Source organism: Morchella importuna (assembly GCF_003444635.1).
Source record: "Morchella importuna strain M04M26 chromosome Unknown Morimp01GS023, whole genome shotgun sequence".
Lineage (NCBI taxonomy): Eukaryota > Fungi > Ascomycota > Pezizomycetes > Pezizales > Morchellaceae > Morchella > Morchella importuna.
The window spans coordinates 479134-497763 of record NW_025763420.1 but is presented as its reverse complement, the minus strand read 5'-3'; the positions used below and the strand labels follow the sequence as shown (position 1 = coordinate 497763).

The window sequence follows — 18630 nt, the reverse complement described above, 5'->3', positions numbered from 1 at the left end:
CGGCTTGCCTGACTTTGTCCTTTCCTTCCACCTTCCACCTTACGGCCGTCCACCTTCCTCCAATTCCTCACGGCCACTCGGTGACTCTTTGATCAAGATTTACTCTTCGTCAAATCCCGTACGTCTTTCTACCGAATAGCGTCACAGTTTGCCCACTCCAACTTGGACATTTTTTCCACCCGATCAAATACATCCCACAGTTGCACTCACCTACAAGGCTGACACATCCAACCATCAACGAACTCTTGGTCATTCTTCCAGAACTTCTAGGAAACCCCCGTCGGCCCATCCCCCATCTCCTCTTCTACAGGTTACGGTGAAAGGCAGCGTGTCTCCACCTGTGTGTGCGTGTGCGCGTTATAACTGAAGCTCTTTGTGAGTGTGTGAAGAGCGGGCGAGCACCGGCTTCTCCCGCCATTTGTGAAAGCAGAAATTGTCCAGGTTTCCCTACGACCTTGTTGACGGCTCAATCTCTTCACAGGACGCACTGGAACAACCCCCCCTCCTTTCAAAGGATACCCCGCTAGGAATAAAAATTTCATTCCACACTATTCTTCCCTCGCCACGGGTATAGGATCGAATTCTTTTTCTTTTAGCGAATAAGATATCATGACTACTACGTCTGCTAGCAGACCCATAAATTCGTCAGAGGCTACTTTCTCTTACGCTGCCGCTGCGTCAGGAAAAAATTCTGCTAGCCCAGCTCCCGCAAACAAGCCACAGACTGCTGGATTGTCCAAACCTACAGTCCCCTCATCAAACGTTGCTGGAACTTCAGTGTCTTCGACTTCATCGACAGCACAAAACATGAACGGCAGTACACCAGCCACTGGGACCTCCACCCCGCAGTCGACATCTATTACTGATTCACATCTCAAAACGAATGGCGATGCGATCGCTCAGTCTTCGTCTGCTGTGTCATCTCCAAATTTGGGAGTAGGGTCGGCCCCTACGTTACCAAAAGAAGACGAATCAGCCTCATCCATGTCGGAGGACAAAGGAAGCTCCTGGGAGAAGCAATCCCAAACGTCAAGCCATACAGAAAATAAGCCTTCCAGTGCTGGTAGTAGAACACCTGATATTTCCAAAGTCACTGACTTGGTTCCTGCTGCTCTCCCAGCAGTGAATCCATGGAAGGTAAGATCTGAAATCTTAACTGCCAAGAAGCCCAGTCCCACTGTAGCCGCAGTCGCAACTGCAACATCTGCCAAGACTCCTGCAAGCCCAAGCAACGCCATCGTTGCTAAGGATAATGTGGATAAGTCGGTGGAACAGAGGCAGGATAAGAGGAAAAAGCCGTTTGGTGAGGGCTCAGATGTTGCAGAGAAAGAAAGATCTAAGGAGGGGTCTAGTGGGGTTAAAGATGTTCCGGCCAGGGAGTTTAGGAAGAAGAGCACTGATGCCGGAAGGGCCAATGGCTTTGCGAGCAAGGAGGATGGTATTTATATTCTTTCTTTCCTTTTTTTAAACAATATTCCTACGGCCACCACAACGGACTAATTCATTTTCGGGAACAGGCCCAGCTATTCGAAAAACACCGAAGAGGTACCCGCCGCCAGAAAAAGAAGCGACTGCTCCAGTTCTTCCACCGCCTGTCACGGATACCGAGTCTTGGCCAACACCAGAGATTGCACAAGACGAGGTCGAGAAGGCTAAAAGAGACAAAGATGAGAAGGATAAACCCGCATCGTCCGTACTCCGGCCCGGTAGGGGTAGCACATGGGTTCCTGTTGCAATAACCATACCGCATGTTCCACCATTCGCCAAACAGCCAGGACGGGGAGGGAAGGGCGCTCGTGGTGGTCGTGATGGTAGCAGCAGAGGGGGGCTAAGTACAGTGCCATCATCATCCTCGCCCAACGGCGATAAGCATACTGGTAGCACATTTGGGGCTGGGGTAGCAGTGGAGGGCGATCGCGGCCGTCAAGGTTCTAATTCTGGCGCATCTCGAGGGGCTTACCAGGGAAGGCCAGGTAAGCGTGCTACCAGTGCTGGTGGCACTACACAGCGTCGTGAGTCAAAAGGCTCTTTGCCCGTCCCATCTCCCGAGAAGAGGAAGGACTCGGCGGTGTCTCCAGAGGTCGGTGAACCGACTGCGGAATCGAACCAATCCTCGAAGACAGCATCTGCCGGCACCCAAACTCACGACAGAGCGCGTCAAGGTTCGAGGTCGGATGATCCCAACTTTGTCCCACAAGGTGATGGTCGACATTCCTCCGAGGGCCAAGACAGGACTCATCACAATGCCAATGGACATTACCATCCTAGGGAACGTGTGTACAATAACCAGAGCTTCAATAGCAACCGCCCTGAGCACCACGGGGGCGATAATGCTTCGTCACATGGCCCAGGAGAACGTGGTTTTGGAGGAGGCCGTGGCCGCGGCCATAGAGGACGGGGGAATTTCTATAACCAACAACATATAAACGGACACAATGGTGCGCATCATCAGAACCCTGGACCCCATTTTACTTCCACTCCTCCCCATTTCAATGCTCACCAAACCAATGGTCAATATCCAGCTCAAAATTCGCAGTCTTCACAGCGCCCATTTAGAGGATCAAGGTCGCACCAGGGCCCCAACAATGGGAACTACAGTAATAGATATCCAAACCCGAATATGCAACCACCCCCGCAAATCTATATGCCGTCCTATCCTCTCCCATACGATTTTAGCATGATATCCCCAACCGGCATCCCACCCCCGATTGAATACGCCGGAATCAGTGAGATTATTGCTCAGATGTAAGTTTTTAAGAACATTCTTCATTCCTGTGGCTTTTAGAGCTATTATTGACTTTCGCATAGCGAGTATTATTTTTCAGTTGACAACCTTTGCAAGGATGTGTGGCTGCGAGAACGTATGGACAGTGATGGCTTTGTCAAGCTTTCTCTCGTTGCAGGGTTCCCTCGCATCAGAAATTTGACCACAGACATGAACATCTTAAGAGAGGCCTGTTTGAGATCCCACGAGATACAGATTGCCCATGGTGTTGATGAGTTTCACGTAAGAAAAGCCGTTGGGTGGGAAACATGGATCCTGAGCGAAAAAGAGCGTGATCCTTCGGCTCAATGTGACCAGAGCAGCTGGCAAATTGATCCAAGACAACGCAGCCAGCAAAATAGTAATTCCGGCTCACCCCTCGAGATGTCTGGCTCCGCTGCACCTTTCATGCCCGGTCCTATCAGAGGTCAGGGCCAGAACGCCATTACACCTGGTGCTCCACCCTTCGTTCCTTCAGGCATATTCCCCCCGGTCTTTGCCACCACTCCCCTTTCGGCCAACGTTCCCGAGTTCTCGCCAAACGGCGCTGTATATTTAAACGGAACGGCAGAAAACTCTCGGCCTGTTCCCGACGAGTTCTTTATTGAAGATTCACAGAGGTTAGTTGTCGTTACAAGGCGTCCTGGACATACATCCCCCTTGGGATCTCCTTCTATGTCTGGGATCAATGGCGTGGGTACCAACGGCTCAACGTAAGTCAATCACAGCTCGTATGGACCGCACTCCTTTCCTTTTCTTACACATGTATATAGGTCTGCTATCGTGAATAGGCCATCATTTGGATTAGACTCTGAAGTTGGGTGGCTCTTGAAAGAGGACAACCAAAGCTTAGAATCCGATAGTTACATTCACAGGTTGTATCCACATGCATTATTGCAGGCCCAGCAACAGCGCGAATCTTCCGGAGCCACCAAGAACTCGGAAATGATCACTCTCTACAAATTCTGGTCTCATTTCCTCTGTGCCAAATTCAACAACTTGATGTATGAGGACTTCCGGCGATACGCATTCTCAGATGCAGACGCTTCTCAACGGTTTGGGTTAGAGTGTATTTACAAGTTCTACGAGAACGGACTTGTGACTCGCGAGCACTTCCATGATAAGTTGATCCAGGATCTTGTCGCTTTGGTCAAGAAGGACGTAAAGAACGGTCAGGACCTAGGTCTTGAGAAGCTTAAATCATTTTTGTCAAATCCTCAGCTGAGTGTTGAACGGAAACAGAAGATTGAAAGCTTCGTGGACTCAGAGCTTCAATTCGTGCTTCAGAATGGTGTGGAGTCAAAGGATGGATTGGTGGAATCCTATGCTGCTGTACGCGACGCATATACCCTTTAGTGATATCATGACTGACAGTGTTTATAGTGAAAATGTGTCGCGGTATGAGTCGACTACTTCAAACTTATCTTCAGGGGGTAGTGGGATTCCGTACGCAAGATATTACATCCTTTTCTCTTGAAATCTCTGTGATATTACAGTTTATCGTCACCGAAAATGTTCAACATTGTTTTTTTCTTTCCACTTTTCTGCAAACTAGAATTCTTTCTCCTCATTTTCAAAGATCACTGTTTACTCACTTAAAATCCGCTTTTCTTCTGTTCTAATACGGCGCCCAATTGGTTTTTTACTTCTTTATTCTCATTCAAATTTCTAGGTGGCTGAGCCTTCTCTTTTAAACTTATTCGCCCCAAACTCATTTCCTATTTATTCCTTCACTCCTACCATTGTTTGGGACTATCTAGTATTTGGAACTAGCTAGGGAGTTTTCTGCATCTAGAAATGGGCGGAAGGCATTCAAAAGGGAAAGTATCCGATGCTTACAAAGATTTGGAGGGGCATTCATCAGTATTATCCTCTACCCTCCCAGTTTATAAAACCGTCATGGGCAGCAGTTTATAACCTGATGTTAACTTCACGTACATAGTTACTCTTTTCACAGCTTTTCCTATCCCTTTTCAATTTTTTTTTTTTTTTTTTTTTTACCTTTTTCCTTGATTTAGGTGTGCTGTGCGCTCTACCTAAAAAAGGATAGTATGAGTGAGGGTGGGGATGGTTTGGATCGACATTCTTTTTGCGAAAGATAGATGCCCTGTGGAAATATCGATACTTTTCGGGCGAGTCTTTCCAGGAAACCTCTGTTATTGATGGCTAGGCTCCTAAAACATCATGTTGGGTCATTAAAGGAAAAGGATTGGAAAAAGAAAATTGTCGGAAAATCTACTAAAAAAATAACGGAGAGCCTCTGTTTTTCCCTTGTGTATTCGTGTTTGGGGCGGTTGGGAGTCGTTCTTTGTTTGCCCTTTCTTCGACGTCAATTCTTGTGTATCTTTATCTCTTCCCAGCCTTCGTCCTCTTCCTTAGGGTTATAACAATGGTGTTTTGTGTTTCTGTCTCCTGTTTTGTTTACGTATTTGGACCGTTAGCTCTGCATTACGTGTTGTGGGCTACCTATGTGCTATGTGTTATGGACTTGGGGCGGGGTTCGAAATTGTGAATTGGGTAAAAGAAAAGAGTTGATATACGTATAGGATTGATTGACTTTTTACTGTGTGACCAAAGGCCTCAGCCTCTGTCGCATCTGTAGCAGACTCGCTCGCTCATTTTTCTCCTTGTGTGTAGTAAAGCGACCATGCTGATACACCAGAGTGAATGAAACGGTTTGTTGCTAGAATTGTTTGAAATGGATTTATTACGTAGTATGGTTATGTTTATATAATCGAGTGAGCGCAGAACTGCATGATGCAGGCGAACGTACGAAAATACCCGGGCGGAAGTTCAAACGTCAATGATGACTCACTCCTCTCGGGTGCGAGTGAGATGCTATGATGCAACTGTAATACCATTTGCCTATCGGACGAGTCGTAAGATGCTTTGCTTATGAATCATTCGGGGCTGTATAATTAGTCGCCTGCTGCCCACTTTCAATAGTGGGGAATATTATATTCCGATAGCTCAAGTTGTCGTCCAACGGGAATCTAACATTGTCGAATAAACAACTTCAGAAATTATGAGCTCTTGGTATTTGTTGCTGCAACCAATGCCCATTAGAAGCCAAGAGTTTAATGGAAGATGTTACACCATAAAGATGGCTGTGCACCGGATAACCAGGTATGCCTGTCACGTGAGCCCGGGTCTGCGCGTCCAAACCCCCAGTGGACACCACATCAAGGCAGCAGTTGCTATTTATATACCCTGCTTGCCCTAAGCCCGAAGCTTTGTATGAGGCTGCTGTTGATATAAACTCCTCTTTCTGAATTTAATCTCCGAGCCACGATAACTCAAAGTTGCTTTGACCCAATGTTTCCATTTAAGAAAGTCTACAACGCACTCCAAATTAACTCTTCATCATCAAAACAAAGCACAAAGAGGCCCGACTCAATATCCATTCCGCTTCGCCAGCTATCGATACGTACGGTCTCAGAGGACGACAACGAAGATGTCGATCGTCACGTGGTGCAACAACAACGCAAAGCTCCAACCCTGCCAGCAGATGTATGGTTTTTGATATTGCCACAGGTCGACTACACTGAGAATTGTACTCTCTGTAAACATAAGCAGCTGTATAACCTATCCTTGGTATGTCGGGTCTTCAACGAGTTCGCTACAAAAGCGCTCTATCAAACCCTCGATTTACGACTTGAGGATGCTTGCCTTGAGGTGCACGGGGATTCGTTGGATTCCTATAACAACGAGCCATCCTTCCTTAGAGAGAACATTTTAAGGAAGAAGCTCGATAGATTAGAAAATACGCTGCGGTCACCAGAGGGCCCAGCGGCGCTTATTCGACATTTGAAATTCCCAGTGATTGAGCTTCGCTGGAAGATGACTTATGGTCCAAATGATATCAATCCTGCACTATACACTGGCCTATCAAGGGGGGTGTACAATTACGGCAGAGATGAACCATCGGCCCATTACAGGCCGAAAGTAAGCACACATGACGAGTCGCAGTTGTATGTGCGTCCCGTAATGCGCAGAACGGATCTTGCCTTATGGAAGAACAACATCTCGGTTGGTATATTGCCGAAGTGGATCACCATCTTTGAACTGGCATCAGCTCGGTTAGAGTCGGTTTTTGGTTTGGGAAGTCTGTGGACGTATATCCACGAATATGAGAGAGATGTGTTGCGGGAGAGGCTTTTTGATGCCATGGAGAGGAATCAAAATTGGGTCGAATGGGACTGGAGATGGAGCTCTTGGGGATACTCTCAACATTCTGCCGAGGCTATCTTGGAGGAGCCTAGACTACTTGAGATTTTCAGCCAGATGAAAAACATTCGGAGCATTCAACTGGATAAAACAGAATGGGCAGACAAAGTACTTGAGATCTTCCCAGGGACCCTTGAGTCTATAACCATCGAATCACTCAGGATAGGCGGTTGTGATTTCGATTTCATGTTCAAGAGGCTTCCAACAAAGGGACTGAAGTCATTGAAGATCATAGTCAGCGAGTCCTACTTCAAACCGCTTGAAAAATGCGACCCGTTCAAACCACTCCTTGAGTATCTGAAGCTTTGCCACCAGCAATCTGCAGCGACCCTGACAAACCTAGACTTTCAGGTCAACTGGAATCTCTCAAGTTCCTCATACAAACTTTGTAACGACCTAGAAGGTACATATCTCGGAATGATGCCTATCGAAGAGTTTCTCTCATCAATATTCATTTACGCCCCACTTCTTCGCACTTTCAATTTTGTCCTCGCAACCACTCACGAGGACGAAGTCCAATACCCTCCGACTGAGAAGCCAATGCCTTTTATAGCGCACAATCTCCGCTCAATGAGCATATCCCTCCCTGCACGAAACAACAAGTTATGGTTTGCGACCAAAATCAGTTCTGGGGCGTTTCCGGCGCTGCGAAAGTTCACCTTCCGATCTGCATTTTCGCGGAACAACGGGCCGAAACAGACCTGCACAAGATGTGTGCATTTAGAATGGCCTGAGATTAACAAATGGTATGATTTTGCCAGTGAGCAAGATAACTTACTCGTTGAGGCATGCAGGAAGGCGGGAGTGAGACAGTGGGAGATGGAGGTTATGAACAGACCGTGGGTATGCTTTGGCTCTCAATATACCTAGATCAAAGGCCCATATTAATGGTTAAACAGGCAGAATGCTCCTCATTCACGCTGGAGGAGTCCTGTGAAGACGACCCTAAAAACCTCTATTTTCGGCCCCCACAGAAGCACCTCACTGACTACGATGCTGGCCTGTTCTTCTCTGGACAGTCAGGTCCTGCCTTGCCTCGTAGAAACTCACCAAAGCGCAGAAACGCAAGGGCTATTGTGACGTTTGTACCCTAATTCACGGACTCTTTGCGTACCAACTAAGCCCCATATTTAGGCCAGGTCAAACCCTGACTCGGGGAACGGTCTGCGATGTCTTCGCCCCCACCTTTGGGATTGGATACTATCAGCACCAGAACAACTCGATTCTACTTGCAATGATTTCCGCGCCAAGTGGTATGACAATAACCGTTCTGCACCATTTAGATAATGATTCTGATGAGGCCTGTGTTGAATTTAGCGCGAAGTCCAAGGGGTTCAAGAATTAACGAAAGGGTAAGCTGGGATAGCCATTTTGGAACCAGGGCGGCGGCTTTATAGAGTATTTTGCCTCATTTTTTCCTTCTTTCCTTCGATTACCGGGTACTGGTAGGCGTGGTTGGTCATGGGATATCACTCGTTACTCTGGTAGTTTGTTAGCAATGAGTCACGATTAGTCATGAGGAAACGATTTGATGAATTGCCTATAAATTAAATATAGGATTAGTCAGCGACTGTTTGATTGTGTTGAAAGACTTAGGCGGAGATCTGGGGGAACGTTGTCGAAGGTTTAGCTGTTGCATGACACTCCTGGATATCGTCATTTATTGTGAAAAGCTCTTAGAGAGAGCTCGGACCATGATCTGGCGCATTTGAGTATGAGTCGCAGTTTACATTTGTGCTTGCCTATCCCCTTGTCTTTTTATACACTATAAGATCTTATACAGTTGCGTGGTGTGACCCATGAGCTATTTTGAGTTGAGGAAACTTGACCCATTGGGAACTCAGGCCCGTAGGTTTCGAGCCCCTCAGCTAATGTAGCTCACATTCTGTCAGGAAAGTATGTAAATCCATGCACAGAGAAGAAAAAGAGCCACATGGTTGCAAGATCGAGCCTGAGCTAGCGAAGTCTGATGGAGGGGAATCGAGTCTATAAAAATTCTTAAGCAGTGTGTTTCTAACCCAGGCCTCGAAACCTGACCATTACTACGGTTATTCGGTTCCTAATGCCAAAAGATACAGTATAGATGAAACGTACCAAGTCTTAGTACCCAGCGGATTTTTCTCTCGCCTGCTAAGAACTCGTTATTCTTAAAAAGCCGAAGAGGAAGAAGATGAAGAGGAGAGGAGAGGAATGAGGGGAAGGAAGAGGGAAGGGGAGATAAATAAGAGGAAAAGACAGTCACAACCGGTGAATGTCGACATATGAACGGCATTGACGGAAAACTATGTTGTTTACGTACGTATCTTGTCATAGTGTTTAGTCGAGCTAGTTGGTTACCCATATCGTCAACGCTGATGTAGCTACTTTTAATATGCAGTCCTTCACCCAGCCCTAGGTCAGCCACACTTACCTCAGATAATTATGATGGGGCGCCTCGACTATGATTTCCTCTCTTTCCTCATCAGTCCTCACATATACCTAGATCCATTATACTCTGAGCATAACTGGGCATTGCAACTCCTTGAATTGTTTTTCAGATGAAGGCGCGTTCTACTGCCTTGTACTCATCCCTCTATTCTCTTGATCGTCACTTCTTGGTCCAAAGGGCCTACCAACTTAAAACTGCGGAAGATCTATGCCCGATAAGGCTATAACGGGTAAACTAGGTTAGCATTGGGTGCAAAACTCTCGATTGTTTTATCGGGCATGTTAGATCTGGGGAGGAATAAAATAGTGCGTGCGTCCATGGACTGCGCTGTTCGAGGTGCAAACTAGGTTTCTTGGCATGGCGCGCCTTGTGCACTTTCGCCGCTCCCCTCATCATCTTCTGACGTTTGCGAGGTGAAGCACTAGTCTAGGCCTAGCCATTCTTTTCCCTTTCTTTTTTTTTTTTTTTCCCTCCTTCGTTTTTAGTACGTCCAACAGCCAGCTCCATCCTCCCAAGAACCCAATTCATTTAAGATTAGTTATCAGTAACGTTCCGTGTTCCCGCCTATGCCTTTGTATAATTCGTTCCTTATTTCCCCCATATTTGCGCTGTCATCAGCCTCTCGTACTACGCGTGACTAACATTAATCACATAAGGCATTAGAACAAGGAGCCAATGATCTGGCCGGCTAAGCCTGCAGTTGATGATTTTCTTCCAATAACTAAGGTACTCTATGGAGAGGGGGTGAGATTTTCAGGTGCTTTACTACTGTTTGGACTTTTTTGCTATACATCTTTGGTCCCACAATCCATTGGATATACCAGGCCGAGATATCTGTGTACAGCACTCTCTCTCTCGCTAGAACGATACGACCAGGACTTTGTATCCTTATAGGGAATTATCACCCTCGAAGGTTCAGGACGAAGTGTTAAAAAGTTGGCGAGACCGGGACATTCTATCCCTATATATAGCTAGCTGGGCATATATGCTTATAGATAATATCCTTAGAGCTAGCGAGAGACTGCTGTACTAGGGCTCCAATTAAGGCCTTTGAATATCTATATGGGTTTTGATCTTGTGTATTGGCGTACTAACCCACCCATCCAGCTATATTTGCATAGCTAAGTCGTCCTATTTCCCCTCTGCTCCCTTCTGTTAATAACATGTGATTCCGATCATTCCCTCCATGCATCATGATCCCTGTCTGCGGCAACAAGGATGCCAGACAAATATTAATTTCATGAAAGGATTCTCACGACTCCTTGGCGCAACGGTAGCGCGTTCGACTCCAGATCGAAAGGCTGCGTGTTCAAATCACGTAGGGGTCAATAAGCTTCTTTTTTATATATTTTTTCCATTATGTGCTGTGCTTCGTTTCCTTTTTGTAAACTCAGAATTTGCTGTTACATATTGGTTGCGGTGTGGTGTTGTGTGTGCGGCTCGCGAACAACGAGGACTGGAAACGACACTGTAAATTCTGTGTCAACTGTGTTCTCTCCGTTAGGAGCCCGCGCCTAGATATAACCTTTGATATCAAGACCTAAGTCTGCTTCGAAAAAAAGGCCTAGACTCAAGAACCCTTCAAAGATGCTCAATACACATTCCTCCGACAATACGCTCTGCATCTCCTACCCCCATAACTACCAATCATCAGCGCAATGTTCAAAGGTTTATAAGCGGCTAATCCGGGCTAGAATATATAATTATTGGAGCGGGGGGGGGGGGGGGGGGGATCTAGAAAAGGGCATCTTTGAGCGCAGAATACTAAGATAACTAATACTACAAGGCATGACACCCCGTCTCTTAGCTAGGACAGCTCGCTTAATTCTATAACCGGAACCTCGGAGGGTTTAATTGTGAACTAGATTTGCAACAGGCGTGGATATAGATATTTTGCTGTCACGCATTTTAAATTTGCGGTAGTGGTGGGTTACATGTACATCTAATAAGTATATAATTATAACCTGCATAGGCAATGTGCTTTTATAGTCTTCTGATTGGTTCATTGAGGGATGTTTTTGCCCCACCTGAAACATGTTGTGTTGGATATTAACATAGGGTATTGTTAGAGTGTTGTTAGAGTGTTAATAAGGTTTCTACTAGTTCTAGGAATCGGTTTGACTGTCGACGTCGCGCCATACAAGCTAGCTAGGGTGACTACTGCGGGAAAGAGCAACTTAATTTCCGCCGTATGTCTTAGTTGGGAACCAATTGGCCAATTAAACGGGCCATCAAGCTAATACTTGGTTGGCACTTGCATTTTAATAATCTCCTACCTACTCGCTCCGACAGCGGCTGGGTTGTGTGTTCATCCCATGGAGGCGTACGTGGGGTTAAGCTGGTGGCAGTGCACTATCAACTGTTCTTAATTGCGTATCTGTACCTTCTCTGCCCACCGAGTAGCTAGAAGAAGGCCATGCAAGCTAGCTTAAGAAGATCAAACCCGGAAAGCGCAGGCAGCACCGATAGTCCATCCATACAGTGGTAGCGCATGCGCAAACCGCACCAAACCAAACAGCATACCCCATCTATAGAGCCAACACACCCCACCCCCAGAACCGGTTCTCAAAGTTCCAAAGCAGTAAAAAAAAAAAAAAAAAAAAGCCACAGGAAGCTAGCGGACGGACTAACGGACCCTTGGGCCGGGCGTTCTGGCTCCCATCATGAAATATCACTCGATAGTCCCCCCCCCCTCTCTCCGCTACTGGTATCCGTGGGGGGGGGCTGAAACAGCTAGCTGGACGACAGGAGAATCTGTGCGGAACTTATTGCCATGATGGAGCGGCGCGTCTCAGGGCGTAGGTCTTCTGGGTTGGTTATTGCCCCTGGTTGCGTACAGGTAGCTGGTGCTTGGTGCTTGGTGCGTCGGGGTGTTGCTATATATAACTCTCGCGCGGGGTGGGTGGATGTGGGTGTATAGCTGTTTTTATACGTTTTAGAATGCAGGTAGCAGCGGGGTGGGGGTGGGGGTGGGGGGCGGTGGTCCGATGTTTACGAGTACAGGTGGTTTCTCAGTTCTCGGGCCTTCAATGATCATGGCGCTATTTACTCGAATTATATTCAGATCGGGGATCTAAACCTCTAGGATCTATGCTCTGGAAATTTACTAACCAACAATCTAAGCTGGGCCCCCCTTTTTTTTCCTGAGCAGCTATGTACTTGTAATTTTATTTTTTTGGCGGCCTTGTGTAGGAATCAATTCATTAACTTTTCACCTAAGAAAAAAAAAGAAAATGCGAGAAAAAGAGAAAAGAAATAGAGGTAGAAGAAAGAAAAAAAGAAGAAAGCCACCTTTTACCGGGCCAACCAGCATGTTAAACCCCACCACGCCAGTCTCCATACCGCATCACACCGCATCACTCGCCCTCTACTTCATCTCCACATCCCCATCCTCCCCTCCTCCTCACTCTCCCACTCCTCCTCCCCCTCCTCCTCGCCATCCTCATCCTCTCCTTCCTCCTCCTCCCCAATCTCCGCCCCAATCCTCCCCCTCAACTCCTCCGCATGCTCCCAAATCCCCACATCCTCCCACCCCAGCGCCTGATACAGCACCCCACAATTCCCCAACCACTCCCTCGCACTCCCCCACAGCTCGCGTCTCTCCTCACTCCCCGCCTCCTCCTGCTCACCATACAGAAACAAGCACCACCCGCCAGATACCACAGATCCGGCAGCTGGTCGTCCTCCAGCTGCAGCCGCTCCAGCACCTCCAGCGCAGTGTCGTACTGCGCCGTCTCGATCAGAAGCTTGGCCAGGTTGATGCGCGACGCATAGCTCGGCACCTCGGCAGCGTCGGCGGGGAGGTCCTGCCATACGCGCAGCGAGCGCTGCAGTGCTGTGATGGCATCGGCGGGCCGCTGCTGGGAGATGCGGATGGAGGCGAGGGTTTGGAGGGCTTCGGAGGAGTCGGGCGTGGTGAGGAGCGCTTCGGTGACGTAGGATTCGCAGCGGGATTCGGCGTCGGGTTCGTCGCTGCCACCACATCACATCAGCCCACCTCCACTTCTCCACATCACTTCACCCCCGAAGGCTAGGGGGAAACATACCACAGATCACTCATATATATCTCCGCCATCGCACACAACGCGCCACACATCTTCTCCCTCAGCCCCCTCTCCGCGCCGCGCCCCTCCTGCATCCACGCGCGCAGCACCGCCGTGCCGCGCTCATACCACCGCATCATCTCCGCCCCGCCCACGCCCAGCTGCGCCAGCCACAGGAACTTCTCCGGCCCCGACAGCGCGCCGTCGGGGTCGAGGGCGGCCGCCTTCTCAAAGTAGGTGCGCGCGCTGTCCTCGTCGCCGAGCTCGAGGTGGGCCTCGCCGTGCAGCTCGAGCGCGGGGAGGTGCGCGGGGTCGGATTGCAGCGCGAGGGTGGTGAGGCGGAGGGCGTCGTGCGGGTTGCCTTCGGTGTGGAGGGCGGTGGCGGCGGAGGCGGTGAGGGTGTCTGCGGAGGGGGGGGGTGGTTTGGGGGCGTGTGGGTTGGTGGAGAAGGTGCTGGAGGCGCTGTGCAGGATTGATTTGGCGGTGGAGGTGGATTTTGATTTCCGCTTGGGGGGGTTGGAGCGGGTTTTGGCCATTGCGGTTGGCTGTGTGTCTGTAGAGATTAGATAGCTGTAGAGAGGTGATGTGATGTGATCGTTGTTACGGCGGGGGCGGGGGAGAGTTTTTTTTTTGGGTCGCGGATTGTGCGTGGGGCTAGTCTGCATGGGGCTGTGATCGGCGGTTGGTTGCAACCCCGCCAAACAAACGAGGGCGTGACTCCATGCACGCTTACTCTCACCATCGAGTTGTTCAACTACAATTCTCTCTCTGGCAGCCTACCTTACTCTCGCAGATTAAAGAAGTGCAGTCAGACAGACAGGCAGGCAGAGATGGCGACCGAAGAGCAGGCCCAGGAGATTGAGGTCCTGCAGTCCATCTACCCCGATGAGTTCACACGTGCGTATCTGCGCCCCCAAAGACATGGACGGTATACAGACAGACAGACAGCTAACACCCCACCGCTGCACAGAGATCACAGACACGCAGTTCACCCTCCGCCTCGTCCTCGAACCCCCCAACATCCCCGGCCAATCCCACGAGCCCCGTACCTCCCTCCCTCCCCTCCCCCCCCCCGCCTCCCCTTCCCCCTCCTCACAGCTAGCTAACCCCCCCCCCCCAGCAATCCTCAACCTGCACGTAACCTACCCCCCCACCTACCCCGACACCGCCCCCGCCCTCGACCTCACCATCGACGCCGCCTCCCCCACCTCCTCCCTCTCCTTCCCCGACGACAAAGACACCCTCCTCACCGCGCTCGCCACCACAATCGACGAGAACCTCGGCATGGCCATGGTCTTCAGCCTCGCCACCACGCTCAAAGAAGCCGCCGAGGAGCTGATCGCCTCGCGCGCGCAGGCGGTCGAGGCGCGGCGCGAGGAGCAGCTGCGCGCCGAGGAGGAGAAGGAGATGGAGAAGTTCCGCGGCACCCTGGTGACGCGGGAGCGCTTCGTGGAGTGGCTGGCGAGGTTTAAGGAGGAGGAGGAGGAGAAGCGGCGGCTTGCGGCGGCGGCGAGGGAGGAGGAGGAGAAGGGGAGGAGGGGGGGCGGGGGCGTGAAGGAGAAGAGGCTGACGGGGAGACAGTTGTATGAGCGCGGCTTGGTCGGGGGATGGATGATGCGGAGGAGGAGGTGGATGGGGTGGAGGTGGATCTGGCAAAGTTGAAGGTGGCGGCCCCCCCCGCCTTTGATTAACCAAAAGCAGCAGTAGTAATTCACGAGCTCTCATTGCAAAATGACCCTATTTTATCTAGCTTGCACTTGAAGAAATAACGCCCCGGGCATTGAACTACATAGTAGTAAGAAAGAAAAACCCACAATACAGTCATTGCACTGTAGCTAGCTATGTAGTAATAATGGTAACAAGAAAAGAAAGAAAAAGAAACCCGCAACACAATCATTAAATTGCATTGCAGCCAGCTAGATAGCTAGCCATCTACCCTCCCCCGATCCCCTATCCCCATCCCCCCTAGCCAGCCTCCTAGTCTAGTCCGTCTTAGTCCGTCTTGAACATATCACTCTCATCATAATCATCCCCGACCCAACCTGTCCACCCCACACACACACACACACACTCATTAGCCCAGTCCGCCGCACCCACCCCCCAAAAACACAAAAGGCCATACATACGCAACGTAAACTTCCCATCCACCACCTTCTCCCTCGCCGTCTCCGCGTCCTCCACCGCGCGCTTCGTCGCCCAGCTCGGCACCACCTGCCCCATCCCCCCCATCCCCATCTGAGCCTGCGAAGATCCCTGCCCCATCTGCCCGCCTGAGCCCCCTGCGAAGAAGTCTGCGGGTGGCCCTGCGAGTCGGGCGGCGAGTGCAGCGACAGGTGCTCGGCGGGGTTGACGAGGTTGTGCGTGTGCGTGTGCGTGTGCGTGTGCGTGTGCGGCTGCGGCTGCGGCTGCGAGAGTGGTGGTGTGGACGGCGTGGAGGAGGGGGAGTCGTGCATTTGGGAGTCTTCGTCTGTGGGGGTGGGTGTTAGTGGGGTGGGCAGTGGGGATTGGGGGGATGGTGGGGGAAGAGGATTGGGGGGGGGGGGTACCGGAGAGGTTGGCCATTGTTTTGGTTTGATCTGGTTTTGATATAGGGGTGGTGGGGTGTGGTGAGTGAGGTTTAAAGTGAGAGGTGGAGGGGGACGTAGAGCTGTAGGTAGAGAGGTCGAGGTGGTATCGTTATCTTATCTTATCAGATCTGCAGATGGATGGGTCTTGACTCTTGACGTCTGGGCGTCAAGGCAGGGTGATCTACGAGATGGGTGCATATTGTAACTACGAGCCAAAGGGGCAGACTGAAGCCATTCATTTTTGCTGATGGCACTAGCGAGAAAAACAGTTTATAATGGACCTGGTTGGGCTTCGGGAACGAAGTATTTGTTTCCCTCTTTCACACTACTAACGCCGGCAAAGAGAAAAAAACACCGTTCATCCCACCCACCGTCACGTCAAGAGGGAGAGAAATATTATTGTATTGTATTTTTTTTTATATACGCCATCCGCATCCGCATCCGGCCCAGGTCATGCTGACCATGAAATCGCCAAGCTAGCGTACGTACGAGCCCCCCATGGAGCTAACAGCAGCAAAGGAAAGAAGGTGAACATGGGGGTTGGGCGTGGCCCAGCGGTATAGAGCTCACGCTCTGTACCGAGCTCGTGAGCGTTCAACCCCCCTTCCGGACGTAGAAAAAGACGTAGCAACCGAGGCCTAGAGCGGTGTTGTGAACTTTTTGTTCCTTTTTTATTTTTGTAAATTATTGAATGTCGACCGGGTTGTTTTTATTATATATTGGGCGACTTCCCGTGGGCGTTTAGAAGGTGTTTAGAAGCGGTTTGGATGGGTTTAGTAATAAAATTTGGATGGCAACGCTCCAGATTCGGAATCTGAGTGGGGGGGAGGGGGGGAGGGGGGTACGTTCAAATTTCAGATTTAGAAATTTGAAAGGGCGAAATACGATTGGTTAAGAAAGTTCCGGGTGGGTGCTAATGTTACGCACTAAACCAAAGCAGTACTTAAAAATCTAGAAAATATTGTTCGCCATGGGAAGGCATTCGCATACATATTCAGAAATCTATTTCCTAAACGCCTTCCAAATTTTTCACGGGAAGTCGTCCATTGTAAAAAGGTTTGTTAGTCCTTACCAGAGCGGCCGCTGTGCACGCTCTACTATTCTAGATATTACTGCTATTCCTAAAATCTGAAGCCAACGAAATTAGCCTCAATTCCAAAAACCATTTGCCAGAAGCAACAGAAACGCGGGGGGTATGATAAAAAGAGGGATGGGAAATATGTCGAGTCAGGCTCATTAAATCAGATTTTTTATGGATGTGCTCATAAAGGGCAGAAACCCAATCACACAGTGTGAATAATAAATGTTTCATCATTTCGACAATTCCCATCCCTTGATAAAAAGAAAGGAAAAGGGAAAAAAGAGGATATAACAAAGAGAGGGGAAAAGCTTACCGTTAGTTTGTTAGTGATCCAAAAATCCAGTGTTAGGTCCATTGAGATCTGAGAGCGCAAAAAAGTCAGCGCCAACTCTTTCAACAAGAGCAATTGGCAAGTTAAAAGGCAGACGATGTGGGAAAACATCAGCTGACGCTCGAAATCAACAAGCACCACCCCCCAGCTTCCCGGTTTTGTACAGTGGGTCGCGGCTACCACGAGTGGTGGGGGCGGCGCGGTTCTGTCCGCCCGTACGTTCAAACTTCTTCATTTGGTTTTTTGGGGCAATATGTTCTGAGGGGGAGGGATGTTTTTATGTACCTGATTATTGCGGGTAATGTTAGCGATTGAGTGGTTGAGATGGTAAAAGTGTGGTTGGGATGAGGAAGAGGGGGAAGGGATGAAGGGGAGGGAGTCAATCGCGTGTCAGACAAGGCTGAAACTTAATTGTAGACTTTATATCAACACGAGTGTTAAGAAGGAGCATAGCAATTGTCGATGTATCATCATTCAAGCGATTGACTTCCCCAATTGTTACGTGTTAAAGAAAAGAAGGTAAAAAATTAGACTAACCTTTTGGATTGCACTTCCTGGCCCTGAACCGCTGGAAGGAGGAAAGGATACAAAAAAAGGTAAAAAATTTGCATCTGGGGAGAGAATGTTAGCGGATGATGGATGGTGATGGGGATAATGCAGGGAAGATGAGAGGAGGAAGATGGTATCAGAATATGAGAGTACTAGGTCCTCACGGAAAAGTAGGAGTTGGATTGTTCAAAAGCGTTTTTCTCGTCATTTAAATCTTCCAGTGCCGCAATCGTGCCAGCACAGCGGGGCAGGGAAGTAGCGAAGACAAGAAAGAGATGGATAAAGACCTACCAATTGCCAATTCCAGCGGCATCCAGGGCCACGAACACTCATCGCTCACTCACTGCCCCAGCCAGCAGTTCATCGTCGTCGTCGTCGCCGCCGTTTGTTGTTGTTGTTGATGATGAAGGGGCGGTGGGAGATAGTCGCAGGCAGCTTTTTGAAGTGCCCCAGGACCAGTAGAATTTTTTCCCCGTCGCATTCTTGGCGTCTTGGGCACTGCTTGGCCCCTTGGGGTGTGTGTGTCTTTGTTGAGGGCTGAAACCCTGTGGCGATGCATGCAAGCACAGCCGCTGCCCGAGATCGATGGGGGGGAAGATCTACATGATGGGCTCTCCTGGATTCTACCGGCCCCGGCCCT

General features: G+C 49.5%; 6 protein-coding genes across 6 annotated transcripts; 3 read left to right on the top strand and 3 right to left on the bottom strand.

The window, feature by feature from the left end:
• Positions 1 to 609: 609 nt before the first annotated feature.
• LAJ45_07342 (uncharacterized protein) lies at positions 610 to 4150 on the top strand (the record flags this gene model as incomplete). The annotated part of the gene is made up of 6 exons (XM_046116900.1): positions 610 to 1438; positions 1518 to 2438; positions 2523 to 2745; positions 2809 to 3477; positions 3538 to 4096; positions 4148 to 4150. The coding sequence occupies 6 exons, from the start codon at positions 610 to 612 to the stop codon at positions 4148 to 4150; spliced, it is 3204 nt and encodes a 1067-aa protein (XP_045969935.1).
• Positions 4151 to 6079: 1929 nt separating this feature from the next.
• Positions 6080 to 8388, top strand: LAJ45_07341 (uncharacterized protein; the record flags this gene model as incomplete). The annotated part of the gene is made up of 4 exons (XM_046116899.1): positions 6080 to 7834; positions 7891 to 8072; positions 8126 to 8244; positions 8309 to 8388. 4 exons carry the CDS (start codon positions 6080 to 6082, stop codon positions 8386 to 8388), a joined length of 2136 nt encoding a protein of 711 aa, XP_045969934.1.
• A 4403-nt stretch (positions 8389 to 12791) lies between these two features.
• LAJ45_07340 (uncharacterized protein) lies at positions 12792 to 13998 on the bottom strand (the record flags this gene model as incomplete). Its single annotated transcript, XM_046116898.1, has 3 exons — positions 12792 to 12959; positions 13049 to 13391; positions 13466 to 13998. The coding sequence occupies 3 exons, from the start codon at positions 13996 to 13998 to the stop codon at positions 12792 to 12794; spliced, it is 1044 nt and encodes a 347-aa protein (XP_045969933.1).
• Positions 13999 to 14292: 294 nt separating this feature from the next.
• Positions 14293 to 15124, top strand: LAJ45_07339 (uncharacterized protein; the record flags this gene model as incomplete). The annotated part of the gene is made up of 3 exons (XM_046116897.1): positions 14293 to 14359; positions 14433 to 14507; positions 14583 to 15124. The coding sequence occupies 3 exons, from the start codon at positions 14293 to 14295 to the stop codon at positions 15122 to 15124; spliced, it is 684 nt and encodes a 227-aa protein (XP_045969932.1).
• Positions 15125 to 15444: 320 nt separating this feature from the next.
• Positions 15445 to 16024, bottom strand: LAJ45_07338 (uncharacterized protein; the record flags this gene model as incomplete). The annotated part of the gene is made up of 3 exons (XM_046116896.1): positions 15445 to 15504; positions 15589 to 15929; positions 16009 to 16024. 3 exons carry the CDS (start codon positions 16022 to 16024, stop codon positions 15445 to 15447), a joined length of 417 nt encoding a protein of 138 aa, XP_045969931.1.
• Positions 16025 to 17097: 1073 nt separating this feature from the next.
• On the bottom strand, positions 17098 to 18303 carry LAJ45_07337 (uncharacterized protein; the record flags this gene model as incomplete). The annotated part of the gene is made up of 4 exons (XM_046116895.1): positions 17098 to 17157; positions 17424 to 17471; positions 17979 to 18052; positions 18282 to 18303. The coding sequence occupies 4 exons, from the start codon at positions 18301 to 18303 to the stop codon at positions 17098 to 17100; spliced, it is 204 nt and encodes a 67-aa protein (XP_045969930.1).
• Positions 18304 to 18630: the final 327 nt, after the last annotated feature.